This window comes from Argiope bruennichi, chromosome 9 (assembly GCF_947563725.1).
Source record: "Argiope bruennichi chromosome 9, qqArgBrue1.1, whole genome shotgun sequence".
Taxonomy (NCBI): domain Eukaryota; kingdom Metazoa; phylum Arthropoda; class Arachnida; order Araneae; family Araneidae; genus Argiope; species Argiope bruennichi.
In genome coordinates, this window is record NC_079159.1 from 96068552 (window position 1) to 96093260 (window position 24709).

General features: G+C 31.0%; 2 protein-coding genes across 3 annotated transcripts in view; one reads left to right on the forward strand and one right to left on the reverse strand.

Moving 5' to 3' along the window:
* LOC129983879 (putative inorganic phosphate cotransporter) overlaps nucleotides 1-24709 on the reverse strand; it is a 79863-nt gene that overhangs the window by 44802 nt on the left and 10352 nt on the right. The gene's annotated exons all lie outside the window — the stretch shown is intronic.
* LOC129985022 (uncharacterized) lies at nucleotides 15879-22881 on the forward strand. The gene is made up of 2 exons (XM_056094951.1): nucleotides 15879-21114; nucleotides 22859-22881. Exons 1-2 carry the CDS (start codon nucleotides 15879-15881, stop codon nucleotides 22879-22881), a joined length of 5259 nt encoding a protein of 1752 aa, XP_055950926.1.

Here is a 24709-nt window from a genome sequence, read left to right on the forward strand (position 1 = left end):
AGTCTCAATGTCACCGTGTTTAACAGATCTCACAAGAGATTCGAAATACTTCGAAAGCAAAAGAAAAGCAATCACGTCTCGCTTTGAAAGTGAGGAAACATGTATTTTTGTTTTTACATGCATCACTGATATACACATTAAATTAAATAATATTTATATATCTTTTCGTTTATCTGCTGTGCACAGAATTATTAAACGTAGCCTTGCATGAATTGAATAGATACATTTTGAAGGTCTTGCATATGTTTTTAGATAATTATGTATTTCAGAACAAGTTTATTGAGAAAAAATCTTATAAGAAGAAACTGCACGTTGATTAGAACGAAATGTATTACGCAGGCAGAATATTACAAAATAACAGTCTATGACCTTGTATAGTATATCAATATTTCCTGGCATCGATATAAGCGTCTAATATAATTTACCAGCTAAAGTGTAGTGCGAAATAAGAAAAGAAAACGGTTAAAAAAACGTAGAAGTTATACCATTTAGTATCGTTTTGTGCCTCAGTTTTAGAAACAGTATAAAAGAATTGTGAATGATAGTATTTACTAATGACTAGATTACATTTTGACACATAGATGCATCCTTTCTTATCAATTTATAAATAAATTTGTTAATTCTTTTGTACAAATTCCTGCCTCAAGAACGAATTGGTACTAACAAGAATAATGAATAATCAATTGAATCATAAAATTAATCTGGATCTCTTATATATTTTTTCAATTTTTTCCTTTAAATTATCTAACAAAAAACTTTGTTTTTATCATCGATTTGAACTATATCCAATATCGTTGAAATGGCGGACCACATGTAAATAATGCCTGGAGCATTGGGTTATCTTTTTTGCTTCACTCGTGATGGTTCACTTTAAAACTTTATGTAAACTCACTAATAGTTCTAACGCATTTATGGTCTTTAGACTGGTGTCAGAATCAGCTTCTTGTCCCATATTCGCTACACTACTGTTTCATACTCATATAGTCATATAACGTTGTTCAGAAATAGCAGCATTTTTTATTTCTATCTTTTGATCACCAACATACAGCAAAAAGTGGCTAGAAAGGTATGAAAGCAAGCAGATACGGAATACATCGTGCCTATAATTAAAATTCAAAACGCTATGAGTGTTGACGCCCTTTTGCTGACGACATTACCATATTCGTATGATACATTCCTTTTATTAAAGGCAATATCTCCTTTGAGAACTTTTTAAATGACATTCATCGGCAAATAATCGACAAATTTTTGAAGAAATTCTTTCCTTCATGAAAGAAAGTCTCATTATCACAAGAATGTTCAAATCAAATTGTAAGTTATTGGAACAAGCGATTTTTTAATTTGCAGCGACATAAAAATTACTATTAGTTGCGACCGTTAAAAATTGTGCTATAACTTATAAATAGTTATTGCTAGTAGATGATGAATGTTTGAGAAATCAAACCTAGAAAAACAAAAATAGTTACCATAACGAAGTAAGAAAATAATTATGATTTTACATGTTTTTTTCTTGATAATGGTAAACTAAGGAAGGCAAAAATCAAAATAAATAACTGAAAACAAAGGCCCATAAAAAAGAGTGCGAGTCAATGAAATTAGAAAGTTTTATTACAAACGATCTGCTATCTGTATTTAAAATAATAAAGGCATGTGAATTCATCCCAACTACTACTCCGATAGCCAAATTTTTTTTTTCGTATTTCATATGAAGTTTTATGACCTTTAGATATATCATCAATTGTCACTTGCACCTTTCTATCTTGATATTATGAGAGAAATAAAAAAAACAGCACGCCTTCACAAAACAATGTCTGCGATAAAAACTTGTGAGAGTTCGTCAGCTCCACCCACTGGATCGATTTCAGAAATTATAATCTCATATAAAACCCCATAGCCTCTTGATAATTATTAGTAGTTACCTGCCTCTCATTATCCTTTCTGTTTCAAGAGAAATAAAGAAAAATTCTATTTCACAATTTCTAGGTTGAAAACCATCTATTGAGTTCCTATGCAAGCATTCTACTGACTCATAAATTCATCATTTCATATCAATGCTCCTGATCCCCCCCCCTCAAAAAAAACGTTATTAATGTTCTATTCCCTTTCATGACAGATATGTAGGTGTAATATATATCTCATTATTCTGTAGAAACCAATATTTTCTTAATCTATAATGTTACATGATCATTTAATTACATTTAAGAGAGTTCCTTAGTACAGGCCTTTGGTTGGAGCTTTGGTCCTGGCTTTAAAGCTGCGTGACTTAAACTTGTTTGTCAGAAACTATGTCACTCAAAAATAGTGATTAACAGATTCGGCAAGATTTTAAGTCCAAATAAATGAATTTTATATATAGAATGTCCTATATGCACACACATACACACACAAACGTTTCCTTTTATAAATGTATATCACACAACATTAATTAAAAAAACCCATAAAAATATGATTTGAACTTGATTGAACTTCAAAAATACTAAATAATGCTCTCTGATCTAAAAATCGATGAATCTCATCCTATACTATTAAAATCAAATTAAATCAAAATTGATCACATTATAGTTGCAGTACGTGACATTCGGTCAAGAAAATGACTAAAAAAGCTGAAAAAGCTGTGATTAAAAACACTACCTTAAAATTTAAGAAAATCTGTTTTTATAATGATATCAATATGAATGCCATTTATTTTTTTGCTTAGTTTTTTTTTAAATTATCAAAAATATTGTTATGCATTATTAAATAATATTTTTATTGTTGCAATGAAATTCAAATTGTTTTCATCATTTATTCAAATATTTAATTATGTTTTTCTTATATTGGTAAAAGCTATGATCATAACAAAACAGATTATGCTCTCCATTTCTTCATCTTATTTTTCTTAGAAATCTGCAAGAAAAATCCTTTGAGATAATAAGCATGTTAGAAAATATATCCGATAAGCGGAAAGTTTACGGTTGTTAATCTTTAATTCTTTTTAACGGCATGTTTTAATGCGGCTAATATGCTGCTGGGCATAAAATGTACCGCGCCGCTTGACGATAACATGCCTCTGTTAGAAACGTTTATGAAGTCAATGAACAATACAAGGTGAAAACTATAAAAAGAACATATAAAAACTACAAAAAGATAGATGCCTATCACAATTTGACATTTAAAATTACTTTATTAAGTGAAGGAAAACTATAAAAAGAACCTGTACAAATTATAAAAAGTTAGATGCCTATCACAATTTGAGGTTTAAAATTACTTTATTAAGTGAATATGAATAACAAATTATGTAAAAAAAAAATCAGTTGAAATAAAACAAAATTAACATTCGAGGCAAACAGGATTTCTCGAAGGTCGCTAGTTTGTAATCATTTCATGTTTCCAATTTTTTTAAATCACAAATTAGTACGATAAAAATTGGGAATTTTATCTTTTTTTTACCGAATAAAGCTGGCCACATTTTAAGGTATAAAAATTTTGGTGGAACAATAATTGAAAAGCTGAATTTTTAAAAATTGAATCTAATTAGTCTCTCTTATAATATGAATAAAAACTTTTAAGGAAAAAAAAAGGAAAAATTCATAACATTTCATTCAAAATTGGTATATTTTCTTAATTTGGGAGGAAAGAAAAAAACCAAGACCATTCGCAAGTAAGTGCGGTTATTTGATCACTATGTACAAATTTAAACATAAAAAAACGAAAATTAAAATTAAAATTATTACATTCTGATTAAGAAATAATGCAATAAATTACAATAAAAGAAAAGATGAATTGAAGTATATTTATGTAAGGGTTGTTTCACAGATAGAATACATTTTCATTCATTTCTATAAACGTCTGAACACTGTAGTCACTTCCTAGAATAATTGCCTGATAGACATTCACCCACAAAAATTGATGGTGATAATTGGATCATATTTCTTTCCTTTCCATCAAACGGATTAATTGGGCCTAATTGTATCCGATTGAGGGTGCATTATTTGGTGCTGGCAATCTCAAAAAATTCTTATTAAGATATCGAAAAATTTTTAAGATCATCTTTCTCAAGGTCCCTAAATGTATTAATTTTACTCCATAACTCATTATTTATGTTGATAAAAAATTGCCACTCTTCTAAGGTTTCATAAGAAAAAATGCAGCGCTATATCGTAATATTGAGATACTTATTCTTTTGAGAGCAGAGTATATCGAATAAGTTTTGATACTTAGAAGATATTACTCGTATTTAATCTTTAATCTGAATTGAAATAAAAGTTATCGTTTTGCTGAAAAATTTGGCAAGAATTTACACAAGACTTTTCAGCATTAAGTATTAACAAAATGCTATATCAAAATAATGATACTTAATTGATAATTAATTGATTATTAAAATCTAATTTTCTGATCAAATCATTCATTGATATTTTTCTCGGTTTCTGAAGCTATTAATAAATTCAGATCTTATCAGAAACACTAAATAAGTTAATAGGTGCACTTAAAAATTCAAATTTCTTTGACGCGAGGAAAATTTCTTTCTAAGCATATTTTTGACAGCATCAGATTAATAACTCGACAAGAAAACCTATTATTAATATTTTCAAAAATCGAGGAAATATTTGGGATATTAAAGACAGAATTCGGAATAGGTGTTTGCAATGGAATAGAGTAAGAAAAAGAGTAATGGAGTGGAAACGGTTATGTTAAAACATATTGTTACGAAATTTTTCCGGGTTCGTTTGGATAGTGGAAGCTATATGGTGTGGAGAACGCTCAATCAGCAGGCAACAGTAGAAAATAAGACGTTTATTGACACTACGACACACAGGACAGCACAAAGACGACAACTACATACAGCACAGAAGACGATTATCTTCAGCCAAGACGTGCACCATACAACAGCATACACAGCAGCATACAAAACAGCATAAACAGCAGCATACAACAGACTACTGCAGACAGTAGCACACAGCTTAGTTCAGCACTAGCTTCACTCCGTCGCTTCTCCGCTTATCTCTGGTAGGCCAGGTCTTTACCGTCGATTCCGACTACGACTCAATCCACGACCCAATTCACCGTCGACTCCTCGGCAGCTGCAGCTCCTTTTATAGGTCTCAGGAGGCCGGGCTAGAAACCTCTCAACCAATCAGGAACGTTCGAGACGTAACTCGGTTCCTACTGGACGGATCGGGAAAATTCTCGATGTTTCGGGTATAATCTATTTTGGCGCCAAAGTCGCCAAATTCGTCGCCAAGCTCTGGGACCTCCTATGGAACCAGATATGCTGGGAAGCTGCATCACAATATGAAAGGAAAAGCTATTCGGTTTACATAGATTAATTTATATAGTTTCTATTTTATTTCATTCTTTATTTGTATAACCACTTAACAAGCCGCAATAAAATATTTACGTTGGTCAGCATTAATTTTTTTAAAAAAAACTTCTACCGTAATATTATGTTTTTTTTTTTTTTGATAAACAATCGGATAAAAACCCGAGAATTTTGATAATTTTTTTGAACTGGTTCCTTAAATGGATTCGCAGTATAGAAAATCAAAAAATATTTTTTAAGACAATGCTGTATGATACTTAATTCTTTTGCTTTTTTATATCCATAATTTTTTTCAATCTGTAAAATTTTATAAAAATTTATTTTATTTTCAATAATGAACCTTGGAAAAAATAACTTTTTCGATTAATATAATTAAACCGTAAAAGTAAATTTTTTATAAATAAGTTTGAGTAAAATAATTAGTTTAAATCGCCTTAATTAAAAATATAAACTTAATTTTGGAATTTTATTTCCTTATAAATATCTATTAATTTTACTTCGGTAGAGATATAAAGACTTATATGAGAAAGAATCGAAAAACGATATTTTATTCAAGTAAATTATAATACCACACAGGATGAAGAAAGCCCTTACTGGTACAAATATATAATATCTCCTAATTAATTTACTTTTAAAATTAAGAAACTTAATAAAAACAATTTTCAAAACCATATTTTTATTAATGAATTGAAAGGGAAAGTGAATTGAACCGTTTTAATTATTTTCTATTTTTTAACCCCTAATTTATAAATACTTATTTTAAATATTGTGGACTTTTGAAATATTTTTTTAACTAGATAACGCCAATTTCATGAAAACAAAATTTAATTAAATTAATCGATTCACAAACAAAAAAGTCAAAATATCAAAATAGTGCATTTTTATGAGAGTCCCTAAGCGTGGAAAATCTCATAACTCAAGTACAAAGTGAATGAAAAATAGATTACAAAATTCCATCTTTTCAAAGAAAAAAAACCAGTCAAGTGAAATAAAATCGTATTAAAATGAGAATCGAGTACTAATATGATTTTTAAAATTCTACTAGTGGGATGTCTGTTATATTTTATTAATACATATATAATATGTTTAGAGTATCTCTATTCCTTTCTTTATCAAATACTAGCAGTTATATTCGCAGTTCTGCCTACATTTATTTGTTCTATTTTTTGCCAACTGATTCTAAAACCCTCCGCGCTTTTGCGCGTGCGTTAAGATGAGTTTAATTCGACAAAATAGGGATGAGAGGAAAGGAGAAGATGTTTATATTTAGCAATAAAGTTAATTCCGGAAATGCGCACACTCTTCCGCGTCTCACCCTTTTGTGAGATAGAATCGTCGAAAAGTAGTCGTCTCAGGATACTGAAACGAACCGTATATGTATGTCAGAAAAAGTGAAACACACATACAAATAAAAAATATATAAAAAATAAATTAATTTGTGATTAACATTATACTTATCCCATAAGTTTATTATATGAGTTGAATATTCCAAACAGTTTAAGAGAATATGATAAATGGTTCTTTCTTGGTTATATGAATTGTTATTAATTATATTGAAATAAATTTCGAACAATGGATGAAAATTAGAAAAACGTCTGCACAGAAATGAAGTTTTTGTTAATTAAAAGCAATTTTCAAATTTTAAGACGGCAAAAATAATTTTTGTGCGATGATTTATTCTTAAGTCAAGAAGGAAAAACAAAATATTTCAATTATCGTTTCAAGCTTTTTAGAGCGTAGCAGAAACGTTTAAACAGCGGAATAAATCTTCCTAGGTGCTAATTAAAATGTGTATTAAATTTCAATGGAATATGTCAAGGGGCGTGGAATTGTACAAGATTTAAACATGCAAAAAAAGAACGGATTTTCAGTTTTATATCTAAAAATAATAGACTCGATTATAAAAGAAATATGGCTTACGAAATATCAGAAGTCCATGAACTACCATCTCATGAATTATCACATTCAGAAGACATTAAAGAAAATAATCCGTAATTAGAAAATCAGGAAGCCTTGGACACTGTAAATCTTTCTGATAAGACAATCTTTGATATCTGCTTCTAAAGCATTCTATCACGTCATTTGAAGTATACAACATTGTACGGACTTGCTTAAAACATAAGAAGCAACCAATTATATCTAGAAATGTTTCAAAATAGTGATATAAATTTCAGCAGCTGTAATGACGTATAAGATATTTCGAAAATATGCTAATGTGAGATATTTCGTGATGCTCCTATTCATTTCGCGATTAAAAAAAAGGCGGAAGAGGATTTTCATTTAACAGATTTTTGTATGCAGTAAAAATTTTCGCTCTTATCCAATTTTTTCTTGGTGGTAACAAAATAATGTCAATATTTGTTACCGTCAAATATTTAATCAAGTGATTTTCTTCTATTATTGAAAATTTAAATAAGTTATTTATTATTTGCTCACTTAACGAGAGTAATTAGAAAGTGAAATTACGTTTTTAAGAAAAGACAATGAGCTATTTGAAATGTATTACCCATGTGCTTGTAATAGCATTAATCATTTGCATGTAAACACATATTTTTGAGCAGTTTTTCTTGGCCGAAGACAGAAAAGACACTTTTGAATTTTAAACTTCGCTTTATTCCACCCCGGGAAGCATAATTTATGTACAAGCAAAAAGCGACGAGTTACGTCAATCTACAGCACGGCATAAGAGCGAAAAGAGAAAAAAGCCACATAAATATTTTTCCAATGATTATATACCATGAGATACTGATAGGGATTTCTTTACATGTGTCGTTTTAGGTAAAAGGAAAATAGGTACCTTTTAAAAGAATTTATTTAGGTTGACAGATTTTTATCCCTGCACTCGGAGTATGGTAACTTGTCGATTTCAGCAATTTTAGAGAGCTCGTGTTGAATTAATTAAATAGAAAAAGTGGAATTGGGTCAGGAATAAGAAAACATTTTAGAATTAAATTAATATTGGTTAAATTAAGATAAAACTTTGGAAATCACTTAGGATTTAATTTAGATTTAGAGATATCATTACATACATGTTTGTTGTTATATTAGTATTATGTTACCCATGTACTTGTATAATTGTCCATAGATTTGTAATGGCATTAAACAACAAATTTCGACTCTACAAGGAAGGTACATTTGTACAGTAAACAGATATGTAAAGTTATTAAAATAACTCAGCTTTAATGTCTGTCAATTCAGGTTGGTAATTGTTTTAAAAAATAGATTTTTTTGTAAAACTTTCAAATATTTACAGTCATTCAAATATAAAACAGTCATCTTCATATAAAAGCTTGAATTTTGTTTCAAAATTCATTCTTTTGGATTTTGCAATGATTTTTATGTTTTCATAAATTTCATTATGATACTATTATGCATCTTAAAAGGCTATTTTCTCAGTTTCTAAATTTTGTAGAATTTTCTTACGAAAAAACCTCATAAATTAAAATCTAATGGATATTTTGTAGTTTGGTTTTGGTATCATAATTTATCAATATATCTTGCAATTTTTGAAAGAGAAAATAAGTACATTTGTTCTTGAAAAAAGAAAAAAATCCAGGACCATTCTCCGTTTTCAAAAAAGCATGTATATTTGATCACCATGTACAAACTTCAACGTACAAAAAACAAAGAAAAAAAAAATAAAACTATAAGATTCTGATGAACAAATAAGGTAATACATTACGATAAAATCAAATATGAATTAAAGCAAGTTTATGTTATTCTTCAGATTGATTGCATTTTCATTCCTTTCTACAAATGTCTAAAGTCACTTCCTAGAATGACTGCATGATAGACGTTTATTGACAAAATGTTGACAATACAAAAATGTTACTGACAAAAATAAATGGTTTTATTTGGATCATATTTTTTTCATCTTTATTAAATGCTCAAATTAGGCGCAATTACATACGATTCAGGGTGTATAAACATATGCTGAGAAGCTCAAAACATTCCTATTAAGATATCGCTAGTTTCTTAAAAGTGTCTTTCTCAAGGTCCTCAAATTTATTAATTAGCTTTGCCTTATAATTTATCATGTCTGCTTGATAAATAATTTACCACTCTTCTAAAACTTTTTAAGAAAAATGCTGCATTATATCGTATTATTAAAATATTTATTTTTCAAGCATTGAATAAATATATAGAATAAATTTAATAGCGGAAAGGTTTTTAATCGTGTTGACAAGATTTTTCTGTATCTTAGGTTAACTCTTTTTTTTCCCTTAGTAATAGCAAGATAAATTTTTTGGGGGAATTTAAGAAAATGCATTCATTATTTATCAGATAAAATTAATTTTATTAAATGGTAATTAATAAATAAATGAACCTCTGTAATATGAAACGAAATGTTTAAGTTACTGTTCCACCTAAAAAGTAGGTAAGCACTTATGCAAATAATATTTTGAATGTCAAATATTGGCAAACTACTATCCCAAAATAATATCCAAAAATAATTAAAATTTCAAAAAAACAAACAAACAATGAAACTAAACTATTAATATAATTTTTAAGGAAAATAAACATTTTAATTAGAGAGTATAAATACTGTAGTATTTAAAAACAAATGATTTAGTATAAAATATTCAAAGCAGAAAAGGCCTGAAGATTATATATAAAGAAATAGGAATAAAATTGAAAAAAAAAAGAATCTGGCCTGAAGACTTAATTATGGGTTATGTGACTATCAACCAAAAATTAACCCTTCATACTTCGAAAATTCCAAGAATTTGATGATACAAAAAAAAAAAAAAAAAAATCTCAATTATATTTTTGAGTTTTGTGTATTTTTTTCTTGTTTGTTCCGAAATTTTAATTTCTTATAATTTTCCGGTCATGAGAGTTTAATTTTGGATGATAATGACCCTTGATGAAATCTTCCAAACGGATACAATTTTTCTAATTTTATTCCTATTTATTTACACAATGTAATTTTCAGGCTTTTTCTACTTTGAATATTCTGTGTCTAATCATTTGTTTACTGTGAATAACTAACTTATTTACTTAAAGTTGTTTAAACAGTTTAAAGTTGCTTAAACTTTAAAGTTTTATAGTTGTTACAACATTTCACACAGCGAAAAAAATTTGATGTTATTTATTGGTCGAACCTCTATTATTTAAAGATTGGATGGAAATGTAGCTTATATTTTAGTTCATACAATATATTAAAATATCAGCAAATATTTGAACAAATCATTGGATAAACTTCTAAATTAAACGGTTTAATATAATTTTACCCACCCTTTCCCCATTTTTTCCAGTTTATAAAAAAATTTTTGCATTTAATTGGGATGTTTTCATTTTCATAGATGTTTTTTTTTCCATGAAAAAAATTAATTATATAACTCTTTTGAAGTACTTTTTCAAAAATTTATTTCCGAAAATAATCACTTATCTTAGGAAAAAAGGTAATTATGAATATCAAATTGCGCATAAGATATTTAATGGAAATTAAACATAACCAATATTCCCGGCGAACCAGCTGGCCAACAAGGCCGAAGGGTTATTTATATATAATATGCAATTCTATTCAAATAAATAATTAGAAATATTAAGCTTTTATTCTAATTATTATCATAGCGTATATGCTTATTTATTGATGCTTATATTATGAAAAACAAGATTAAGAGAATATATTAACATGTTAATAGCAGAAAAAATCCTTGATATGACATACATCTTGTTTTGAGTTTTACGATCTCTCTTTGGGTTGCATTCTTTACGCCTTTCTCATTTGGATAAAATATTTTTCGATGTTTTATACATAAAAAAATTCTATTTTTGATTCTATTTTACAGTTGGAAATTCTTTCTCACCCAAATATTTCTCTGAGCTTCGCATCAGCTTGTTATATTATAGAACTAGTCTACTTTAGTTACCAGTTGATATGCATGATTAATGGTTGCGAAAAATTTTAGCTCAATATTTAGTGATTATGTTTTAATGAAATGTTTTTTAAACTCATACTATTTTAGAAGCCTTACATCATCCTGTTCATTATGCTATGCATTCCCTTGCCTACATCTTTATACTTCTAATTATATCACAGGAAAGAGTAGCAGTATTTAAAAAGAATGATGGTATTTTTAAAAAAATCCATCACTACTTCATTCTGTAATTAAAACTTAACTGTAAGTACAACATAATTGCAACTATAAATAAAACATTACACCCTATTAATAAAAAACAATTAGCCAATTCTTCTTACATTTATCATCAACATGGGGGAAAATATTGGATGTAACAACAATGAAAAAGATTGTGAATTTCATGAAATGGTTTCTCGAAAAGAAACAAAAGGAAGAAGGACATTTTTTATCATGATAACTAACATTTTTGGTAAAAACCATACGTGAATTCCAAATAAAATAATCGGAATTTCAAAAACTCATCAATTGAAGACCAAAAACTTTAAAAGAAACTTATATTTAGTGATGAAAGTAAAATCAATATTTTCATCAGTAACGGCTGTATGGAAAAAGTACAATACCGCTTTGGATCCAAAAAATTTATGTCCTGCAGTTAAACCTTTTGGTCCTGGCTGCGTTATGGTTTGGGGTTTTAACTTTCTAGTTTTAACTAACTAGGAACTTTCGTTTTTATAGATGGCATTATAAGCCATATGGTTTATTTGGATATAATTCACAACAATTTGAAAGAAAGAGCAAAATATTTCGGTTTAGATGGAAATTTTATATCACAACACAGTAACGACCCAAAACACATGATACGTAATGTCAAAATGAGATTTCTTTTTCATTATAAACAGAGTTACACCCACCAGCACAGTCCCCGACATTAGTAGTCTTAGAAATTCTGCGAATCACAAAATAAAAAAAAAAATAATAAAAATTAGAAATAAATCCCTTTCAAAACAAATGTTTCAAAAACCCTGGGGTAAAATATCTTCAAATATCACCAAAAAGTTGGCTGATAGTTTGGAAGACATTATAAAATTCAAAGGCCATGCAACTAAATATTTATAATTTCTTTGTATGCGGGGTGTTGCGAAAATTTCATTGGTGACAAAAATCTGCATACGTCAGTTGCTTCTGGAATTTTTCATTTAAAAAGTTTCTTAGTTGATTGCTCATCATTTTTACTTTAAAATAAATCATTTGTTTTGTTCAAAAATAAAAACATATTTGCATTTATTGATAATGTGTTATTTTTGTTGAAAATTGGATTTATCAACTAAAAATAATGTGTATTCTCAAATATTTGAGACACAATTTCGATTTCGTTCGTTCTTGTAACTGCACTGGCAAGCGATATTTTACTGATTTGAAAGTAGTTAAATTTCAGACAACACTGGCATGCTAAATTCACAAAATAAACTTGAAAGTAACCCTTTAAAATGTAAAACTAAATTTATCATATGTGTATTGAGCGTACAATAAAAAAACAAGCACTTTCGAAATAGTAATCAAAATGAAATCTTCACAAAATATCAAATTTATCACTTTTAACAAAATTATATAAAATTCTTGTGCAATTCAAAATAACAAAAGTACTTTTACTTTTTACTTTCAATGTATAATTTAGACGCCGTCTTATTTTCATTGGGTTAGGCATTGCCATGCCAAAAAATTTTTTCTCAGTAACTTTGTCAAAATATTAGTTATGAATTTGTTCGCTTTAAATTAAATTCTTGTTACTCACTCATTTAATGATGGAAGAATCCATATTTGGAAACAGACATTGATATTCAATTGATACTTGTACTCGATGATTTAAATTTTTTTCCTTAGATCATTATACGCTTTAACTATTGAGTTTTGTCTTACGAGATGAAAGCTTTACTTAAAAGCAATTCCGTAGCTGCCACCACATTTTATTTTGATTGTAACGTATGTGCAAACTACACAGTCAACTGTCATCATTATTTTTAGTGCAAATCCTGCATTTATTTACCTTATACGGATAAAAAAAACTCTAATTTTAAAAAGTTATTTATGTTTAATAAACATAAAAGTTAGAATCAGTTTAGATTCGGCCAGCACTCTCATTCTATGCAATCATTCTTATCTCTCTATATATATATATATATTGTTACGAAATTTCCGGGGTTCGTTTGAATAGTGGGAGTTATATGGTGTGGAGAACGCTCAATCAGCAGGCGGTAGTGGAAAATAAAACAACGACGTTTAGTTACACGAAGACACACAGGACACACAAAGACGACAACTATATACAGCACAGAAGACGATTATCTTCAGCCGAGACGTGCAGCATACAAAACAGCATAAACAGCAGCATACAACAGACTCTACTGAAGACAGTAGCACACAGCTTAGTTCAGCACTAGCTTCACTCCGTCGCTGCTCGACTTATCTCTGGAAGGTCAGTTCTTTACCGTCGATTCCGACTATTCTTCTCTGTCGCTTCCGACCACGACTCAATTCACGACTGGTTCACGACCTCCAGCAGCTGAGGCTGCTTCCTTTTATAGGTCTCAGGAGGCGGGGCTAGAAGCCTCTCAACCAATCAGGAGACGTAACTCGGTTCCTACTGGACAGATCGGGAAAATTCTCGATGTTTCAGGTATAATCTATTTTGGCGCCAATGTCGCCAAGCTCTGGGGCCTCCTATGGAACCAACTATGCTCGGAAGCAGCATCACAAGTTCGTAACAATATATATATATATATATATATATATATATATATATATATATATATATATATCTTGTCGTTACAACTCAAATCAATAAAATTCAGTATGTAACTAGGTGACAATAACTGTAATTCCTTGTCAAATTTTAGCTTCAATCAGCAAGATAAAAGGCGTCCAAAGTACATATTCTATAAATAAATGAGTAAGAAAGCTAAATTCACGTCAAGATCTGTATTTCTTAACTATAGTTCGCCAATGACATTCGTGGTCTTAAGCGTGGAAAGATGGAGTAACAGCATTTTTGGTGAGTATACAAGGTGAGTATCTCGGGGGTTGGGGTCCACTCCTGCTGCTTTTTTCAATAATTTGCTAAAACAAAGTCTGTGAATAAACAATCTACAGTTATATTTTTAGGCATTACTTTCAATTAGTCGCGTCTAGTAAGGGCAAAACAACTTTCTTCTCCACTTACGCATTGCGTTCGCCCACAGAAGGTCTTCCAGTAGCATAAATATAAGCCTTTTCTTTCTACATGTGATCAATCATAATTTTACTCGGTATCTTCCTGTTGGCCTTGAAAGTAACTATTACTTAAAAGAATATTTATCATTGAAAGTCGCTGGCTGTTAGCCTATAGTTATATCTTCAAAACTACTGAATATCCTTGGTAATCAATTTCATGATAGACGTCTTAAACAATGATTTATCAAATCTTTGGCAATTTACTTTAATTTCTCTATTCTCAAATTACTGCAAGACACATTTTTTAAAAATTACATCTATCCCTCAGTCTGTCTGTTTATGAATACGATAACTAAAAATGCTTTGAGCTAGACATTGGTCTGGTCTATGGTCTAAATTTATTAATTTTTATCAAACTTTAAACGAAATTATTCATAGAAAGTCTGTTTGTCTAACTGTCCGAGTGCATCTGAACAACAACAAAAAAACTTTGTACACAAATTTATTATCTAAAGTGTAATTCCGTTTCGAATTTAGAGCCAAATTCAGTTAAGGATTGATTGTCAGTTTGTACTTTTAAAATGTGATAATTCCAAAAATATTATCAGATAAATGAAATTTGACAATAGTTTTAGCAGCTAATAAGCTGATTTTTTTTTCTGGAATCTGTCCAAGGGTTGATTGTCTGTGAGTCTGCTCATTCTCATGCATACAAACACGGCAATTCAAAAACGAAATAACTTAGATAAAAGAAATTTGGTATGTAATCTTGTCACTACAATTTCTTTGCATTTTGAGTTGAAAAAACGGCATTCAAAACGCATCCTCGATTTAGTTCACTTTACTGCATAGAACAAAGTGCTTTTCTAGGGGATTATAAAATTCAAAATCTGAGCATTCGCGGCATTTATGGTTTTGTCCAAAGTCGACAATTTTGCGCGAAGGAAGGAGAAATATCTTTGTTAAGTAGTTTGTAAAAAAGTTTCGAGAATACCATTCTCGCTAATTTCTAAGCAAATAATCTTCATTTCCCGTTTAGTTTGTTTTTTTAAAGAAAAAGCAAGCCACATGTTTTTGATTACAGATTCAAGAACAGAAACATAAATAAGTAGAATTCGAGGTAAAACAAAGTGATACTTTTTATTATAAATAATATAAATACATTATTTGAAAGTTTTCCCTGTTTTTCTCAATATAACTGTATCTCGAAATAATCGAATTCACATTACTGTTGCGGCAAGCAAGCAAGCAAACAATTTTGTATAATTACTTTAGCTTGAGTGGCATCACCTTGTTTTATTGTTATTCTAAAATTACTTATATGCTTGTACGTCTACTTGTTGTGAAGAATAAATGTATGCTTTACTAACGCCGTCGTCTTTAAGATATGGTGCCGAAAACTCTATTTGAATCAGGACCGTGAATTTATACTTCCTGCTTTTACGAAATATCGGCAAGTTTACTTTCTTACCGAATTTTTTTGTGTTATATTTCGGATTACTGCAATGGCGACGCCGGATGAAACTACAAACAAAATGGCGCAACTCAAGCGAAAACGGAAAACTATTCGCGGTAATATTACTCGTTTTTCTGTTGAAATAAGTAAAATAAAAGATGATTCTTCAATTGAAGATGTGGAATATACTTGTAATCGTTTAACTACTACCTTAAATGAAATGAAAATAACGGATAATGAAATACACAATTTACTTTCTGATGAAGAATACGAAAACGATATTTTACAATGTGAAAGCTATAACGATAATGCTGAATTCGCGATTTTTAAAGCCAAAAAAATAATTCAAAATAAATTAGCGCCAACTACAAATAACTTTACTGATTTGGCTATTAATGACAATAATTTGGCGATGAATTTAAACCCTTGTATTACAACGCCTGCTATTCAATCGTATACTGTAAAACTGCCTACAATTAAACTAGAACCGTTTAACGGCGATGTAGAACTTTGGCAAAGTTTTTGGGAACAATTTCAATCTTCCATAGATAATAATCCAAATCTTTCAGTAATTGATAAACATGTTTTTTTAAGAGGATATTTACAAGATGAACCAAAACGATTGGTAGATGGCATAAGCATTATTGCCGATACATATGAAGCTACTAAAAAACTGCTTATGGACAAATATGGCGATAAAAACAGAATCATTCAAGCTCATTTGGACTTTTTAGAAAATTTGACGCCAATACGAAATCCATCACCGACTTCACTAAACGAAGTTTTTATTGAGTGTAATAGAAGATTACAAGCTCTACGTGCCTTGGGAGAGGATGTTAATTCTTATGGCCGAATTTTAACTCCTAAAATTTTACGAGCATTTCCGGATGACATTTGCCGCCGTTGGATTATTTTTGCGAAACGACAGAAAATTTCGGAAGGTGACATAACAAAATTAATACAATTTCTCTCGGAAGAAGTAGAAGGTGCACTTACTACTCTGAAAATTAGAGGTGAGCAGTCTGTTCAATATGATTTTAAACCTTCCACTGCTAACTTATATGTTAATTCCAAGAACACTACGCCAATTAAAAAACGTTCTCCATTTTGTGCTTTCTGTGATACTAATGGACACTGGCCGCGAGACTGTAACATTGTAACTGATATAGATATTCGTAAACAAAAGTTAAAAAATAGTAATCGTTGTTTTTTATGCACTAACCGTGGCCATAACGTAAATAATTGCCCTCGGAAAGACAAAGCCCGTTGCTATAAATGCAAAAAAAGGCATCATGTTTCCATCTGTAAAACTGTAAGTGAGAATCCAAATTTAACTACCATTCCAGTTACGTCTACTAATAACGTTGATATTATAACTCCCAAATTTACTCATCTGCAAACTGCTCGAGTATATGTAATTGGCCCAACTGGTAAAACAAAAGTAACGCGGTGTCTCTTAGACGGTGGGAGTCAGTCTAGCTTCATTCATCCTAGTTTGATTGACTTCCTACAACTGGAAATCACTAGCTCAGAAAAACTGAACCTTCAAGCATTCGAATCTATTTCAACAAACACTGAAACGAGACGGAGGGTCAAATTTATCTTGTCAAGCATTTGGAGCAACTCAAAAATAAATATACAAGCATTTGAAAGTTCGAATACTTATGCCTTTCATCCATCTACTCCACAACCTGTCTCTTCTTTTGCTCATAGTCAAAAGTTGAAACTTTCTGATCCATCAGACAGCTTAAACGACTTACCTACAGAAATTCTGATAGGTGCTGATTTTTATTGGACTATAGTGCATACTAAATCTCCTATCAGACTTTCGGCGACTCATGTGTTAATACCTACAGTATTTGGATGGATTCTTTCCGGCAACCGTTCGTTCACTACTATAGCATATTCTTCTGTTTCTTCAGTTCTCAACATTAGCTCAGAAACTTTGGTACGTGATCTGGACGATCACGTGAGACGATTTTGGGACTTGGAAACAATTGGCATTAAAACTATGCAGGATAAAGGGATGACTATTCGTAATTCTGAAATTTTAAGTGATTTTCACAATTCATTTTGCAAAGTTGATGGCCGCCGTGTTGTAAAGTTACCATGGAAACCAGAGGTGATTCTTTCATCGAATAATTACGAAATAGCACTCAAACGATTTCAAATACTCCGTAACAAACTCTTTACTCATTCAGACTTAAGAGATATTTATACAGAACAGATGCAAAATTATATCGATAACCAATATGTTGAACTTGCTGATAATAATCCTTGCAACGAATCAAAACTATTTTACTTGCCTCATCATATAGTGAAAAAACAAAAGAATGACGAAAAGAAATGGCGAATTGTATTTGACGCTTCTTCTCATACACCAGGACATCCTTCCTTAAATGATGCTCTTGAGCAGGGTCCTAATTTGCTTCCAGAAATATTTGCAACATTGTTACGATTTCGACTTCACAAATTCGCAATCACGAGCGATGGACTTCAAGCATTCTTGCAACTTATTTTGGATGAAGAGGATAGAAACTGTACTAGGTTCCTGTGGTTTAGGACGGAAAAGGATGCAAACGGAAAAATACATTTGCGAAATGAAATACTTACTTATCGTTTTTCACGTTTACCTTTTGGATTGACTTCTAGTCCTTTTTTGCTTTCTGCCACTCTTCGTGAATTAGCTAATATGCACTCTGATTCCTACCCTATTGCAGCTAAACACCTGGAGAATAATATTTTCATGGACGACTTTGTTATGGGAGTGGATACTGCTGAACAAGCAACAATTCTTTACCAAGAAATGCAAGATTTAATGACACAGATAAGTTTACCTTTGGCTAAATGGAGTAAAAACTCCAAGAACCTACAGGCTATTTGGGAACTAAAGGATATCATCTTCAAATGCAATACGCAAGTATTGGGAATTAACTGGAATACCAAAGAAGACGTGTTTCATACAGATATAAACGAAAGTGTTTATCAGTTTGCTGTTCCTGCAACAAAACGCTTACTTCTTAAAATTGTATCAAAGTTGTATGATCCTTTAGGCCTCTATGCACCAGCAATAGTAGTTGGAAAAATTCTTTTTCAAACCACGTGGCTCATGGGAGTTCAATGGGACGAAATTCTTCCTCCAGGCATTGCCGCAAGCTTTAACAGATGGGTATCTGAAATATCATCCTTAAACAAGATACACATTCCTCGCTGGATTGGAATTTCTGCTACTTCTCACATGACTATCCATGTCTTTTGCGATGCTTCGGAAAAGGCCTATGGAGCCGCAATATACATTTGTTTCACTGAGCGTAACGAAAGAAAGGTTCGCCTAGTTTGCAGTCGCAATAGACTTTCTCCACTTAAAAAGGTGACACTTCCATGGTTAGAACTTTTGGCAGCCTTACTAGGAGCTCGTTTACTTCACTATTTTTGCAAAGAAACTGGTTTAGAAAATCAAACATCAACACTTTGGAGTGATTCAACTGTTGTATTAAGTTGGATAAGAAATGATCCTAATCGATGGAAAACATTCGTATGTAACCGAGTCACTGAAATTCTTCAATACACTTTTCCAGCGCAGTGGCGACATTGCCCAGGCACACAGAACCCAGCAGATCATTTCTCCCGTGGTGTATTCCCAGCAGAATTACCATATCTAGAAACTTGGTGGAACGGCCCAAGTTGGTTAGCACAAATTTCAGACGCCTGGCCAGTCCAAAACATTTTGACAAATGAAGAAAAATTATTAATGGATATAGAAGCTCGTCAAGTAAAGAACCAAACATTGTGTACATCGACTATCCAAACTTTAATCGATATATCTCGCTTCAGTTCATACACAAAACTCTTGAGAATTACAGCTTGGATTTATCGTTTTCTGAACAACTGTAAAGGTCGACAACATTTTACTTCAGAATTGACGGCTGATGAGCTGAATAAGGCAAGAAACTATTGGATTTCAGTTGTACAGAAACAGAGTTTTTCTGTAGAAATCAACGCACTAGAGTATAATCGTTCCTTACCTAAATCCTCAAAAATTTCTCGGTTTCGCCCATTTCTAAAAGATAACATTTTACGACTTGGTGGTAGGCTACAATTCGCACGAATATCAGTTGAACAAAGACACCCAATACTACTGGAGGGATCTCATTATTTTGTGCACTTGTTGATTAGACACACGCACATTCGTCTACATCATTTGGGTGTTCGTGTAGTCCTTTCAGAATTAAGCTCCGAGTTTTGGATACTCCGTGGTCGTCAAGCCATCAAGCGAGTGATTAAAACCTGTTTACCGTGCAAACTGTCTCATGCTTTAAGTTCTAATGAAATAGAAGCCCCTCTTCCAGCTTTCCGACTTACTCCTTGTATGCCTTTCGATACTACTGGAATAGACTTTGCAGGCCCAGTTTATATTAAGACCTTTAAACCTTCAAATACAGCTTACATTACGCTATTTACATGTTCTACTACTAGAGCCTTGCATATCGAACTTGTTTCTGACCTTTCTGTAGACAAGTTTCTTTTGGCCTTGCAACGATTTGTCAGTAGAAGAGGACTTCCACATACTATATATAGTGACAACGCCACTACCTTCCATGCCACAAAAAAAGAACTCATTTTCCTATGGAATACATTGACTTCAACGAAAGTGCAGCAATTCTATGCTCACAATGGTATAAAGTGGAAGTTTATTGCACCACGAGCAGCTTGGTGGGGAGGATGGTGGGAGCGACTAATAGGTCTAACCAAACGATGCCTTCGAAAATCCCTTGGTCGCTCATTACTAGATGAGGAAGCCTTAACTACGGTATTAGTGGGAATAGAAGCCTCACTCAACAGTAGACCTTTGATTTATGAGCGTGGTGAAAATGATACAGAGGAAGCTTTGACCCCAGCTCATTTCCTAACTGGTCGAAAGTTGACCATTGTTCCATCCGGACCTGAGTCAAGAAATGATAAGCTCACAAATATTTACCGGCAACAGCAAGACTTACTGGATACATTTTGGAAAAGATGGTCCAAAGAATATCTTTTGGAGTTACGTACATTTCATCAAGTACGAAATGTAAAGGAAACACTACGAGTAGGAGACTTGGTCTTATTACAAGAAGATCTGCGACCACGACAAATGTGGAAGAAAGCTCTCGTGGTGAAATTAATCGATGGCCGGGACGGAAGAATTCGAACCTGCATCCTTCGTGTCAAAGGAAAGGAGATTACCCGTCCAATTCAACTGGTCATACCTCTGGAGGTTGACCAGGGTGGGGAGGATGTTGCGGCAAGCAAGCAAGCAAACAATTTTGTATAATTACTTTAGCTTGAGTGGCATCACCTTGTTTTATTGTTATTCTAAAATTACTTATATGCTTGTACGTCTACTTGTTGTGAAGAATAAATGTATGCTTTACTAACGCCGTCGTCTTTAATAATTACATTGTTTGCAACTTAACCTTCGATAAACAATTTTCTGAAATCTATGAGACAGATCATCCATTTTTGCTATTTTCATTCATGTTAATTATTCAAAATACAAGATACATAAATTTCTTACTATTCATGCACAAAAAATACAAACAGATATGCTAAATCATTTGATTAAAGTATAAATTAAGATGAAACAGGACATATTAAAAAAAATCCTTTTTTTAAAGTTTGAAAAAATTTAAGAGGAGGAAAAATATTATTTCCTTTTTATATAGATAATAAAATACATTGATTAGTCATTCATGTCATGCACCACAGTTAAACATCTCTCTTAAATTCATAGATTTTGTTTACAACAGAATTCATATATTCTGTCTAACTATACTGCAGTATCCTGGCTAACACTTCTCCAAAAAACTAACTAAACCAGGAAAAAAATTTTTTTTTTTTTTACTTTGAATTCATGAACGTTAAACTTACATGGTAAATGATAGTCACAATTATTAATTATTTGGCTTTTAAATTAAACAATTTCCGCTTTAAATTAACCTTTTTTCCGCCTCGTTGCTTATGTAAATTGGTATCTTTCTTTAAAACTAATTAAGAACTTACAGAAAACAGTAGCTTTCGACGATTTTTATAAATCGTTTAATATAGTTTGTAATTACTGAGAAGCTATGAAATTGAAAATATGTTTGGTGCTGTTAATATTTTCATTTCAAATAAAATAAAAATAAAATTTCAGGTGATAAGAGGATCTTCTGTATGGTAATTTGTTATATAAAAATATTTTTCACATTGAAAGTATTGATCATAAAAATATTTTCATTCTGTAGAATGTAATTTAGTGTAGTAGAAATTACCAAATTATCTAAACAGTAAAATATTCCTTTGTTCCTTCTATCGCACAAAAAAAAAAAAAAAAAAATGAAAATATTTCTAATATTAAGAATTTTTGTTAAACTACTGTCGCCAAGATATATGTACTCACAAGGGGAGGGCACGGGATTAAAATCTGAGTTCGTGATGATATTTAGTATAATGATAGTATACATTTAGAATGTTCATTCATGAAAATATTAAAACGCAATGACAACCAGTCAATTTCGAGAAAATGGTCCTCAAACTTTTGGTAAAGCTTATATACTGATAATTAGACTCCCGTCCGGATTATTCCAATGACATGGTTGTCTAGGTAACCGTCTCATGTACGGAAGGTCAGGGTTCGAACCTGGCTGGGATTTTTTTTTCTTTTTTAATAATTCTTATTCAATTAAAAATTTGCAAATACTTTTAATTAATATGTTTTTAATTTTTTTTATCCAAAAATAAATTATTACTATCGAAATTCAAAACAATGAAATTAAAATTTTAAAAGAAAAAAATTACAAATACAGATGCATTTTTTTAAAAAAAATTATTTAAATTTAATTGACGATTTACAGATAGTTTTAATTAATATGTTACTTATTTTTATGCAAGGATAAACATTTATTATTTTAATACTTTGACAAATTTGGTTTAAAATTTAATAAGAATCCATATTTCAGAAGCTAAATCTGTGTATCAAATTTTACCTATCTGGCTCTTTATGTTTTGTAGCTATTGAGCTCATTCCTATTTGAACAACTAGGCAGACAGGCGTCTTCTGAATGGATTTCGTTCAAAATATGATACAAATCTATAAATTTGGTCTTGTGTTCATACATTAAATTTCATCTGCTTAGCTCAAAACGTTTTTGAGTTATGCTGTTCACAGGCAAATAGATAGACATAATGCAAAAAAAAAAAAAGTATTTTTCGAATTTAAGGAATCTTGAAACGTGAATATTCACCAAAATCTCAGGTTGGAATTATTTTTGTCGATTACAATACTTTCTTTATATTTCATATATATGAGAAAGTAAAAACGTAAAGACATAAATAAATGCAATTTAGTACGAGATTTTGTTACGAATATTGTAGTTCTGTGTCAATTGTGGACATGTGACAAAGTCCTGAAAATTTGGTTTTCAAACTCATTCATAAGCGTTTTATGCTTCTATTTTAGTGAAGAAAATCAAATATGATATACTTTTGGTTTCATTCGATAAAGCAACTAAAATTATATCATATTTGAGTGAGTGCATTATATGAATGAGTTTGAAAATCAGATTTCCATGACTTTGCCCCATGTCCACAATTTCAGACAAGAGGCGATAACACTTATATTAAAGAGTATGCGAGAGAATTTCGGGTAGATCATTGCCGCTGTTTAATTAGGAATAGGTACCTGTACTTACGAGGTCATTGAGCGACTGATAATGATTGTAATTGCGCTTGATGGAGTATTAAATACAAACACGCATTTTACGCGCCCGAGAATTGCATCGTATATATCAGAATATCTAATATTTGATGCTAAGAATAAATGTTTTCATACACATTAACACTAATCTGGTTCCAACTCACGTTTTCTGCGAACACTGTCTATCGACCATAATTCCGTTATCAATCATACCCACTGAAGGTCTTCTGGAATCTTTTTAGGCTGTCTTGTTCTCTGCACGTGTGGGTTATTTTTCAAAAGGGAAAAAAGGGATCGAAAAAGCATCCTGATTATTACATGAATTTTTATTACTTTTTTGACTCTTAAATCTATTCAGACTTGTGACCATGAAAATACTGTGATTAGAATATTCAAATAGTTCTAAAAATAGCTGGATACATGCTCTGCCGACTTCTCTCACGTGCATACTTTTCTTTTTGTTGCTATTTTCTTATTCAAAGTTACTATTGGTGTAATAAGTATATAAATTACGAAACTTGAGATAAGAATTTATAGAGTGTATTATTTAAATGATGTATATATAAAGACTCATTTAATCGGTAGTGTATTTATATCAGTGAATGTATTTTCACGTGTACAATTGGACACGTGTTATCGAAAGTGTTTAAAAAAAGTACACGTGTACTTTTTTTTTACTGCGGCAGAAGTTGAGAGGACATGCGCATTTGGATACAATGGCGACTAGGGCAAATACCAAAATAGCACTTCCCCTCTTTTAAAAAAAAATTATAGTTGGCATATTAACACTCTCTCTTTTTCTTACGTTTTATGTCAGGGAAAGCTAAGATTAACGAGTGGGAGTGGTCTCATAAAACTTTCTCTCATACTCTCTCATAGCCATGCAAGAGAACGCCTTATATGGTATTGGCGTACGATAGTTACAAAATATTAATTTTGGGAGTGAATTTAACATTTTTACTGAATTATTTGATGATTGATCTCTGGGATGCGTTAATAGTATCCAAAAATCAAATTTATGTTTTGGAGACATGTTTTTCTTAACCGACTGGAACGAAAATTTGCCACAAAACTGCACTTGTAATCAAAAAATACCGTACCAAATTTGATATACTCACGTTTTTGGATTATCACTTTTACGTGTTGCTGAAAGTACGGACCGACAG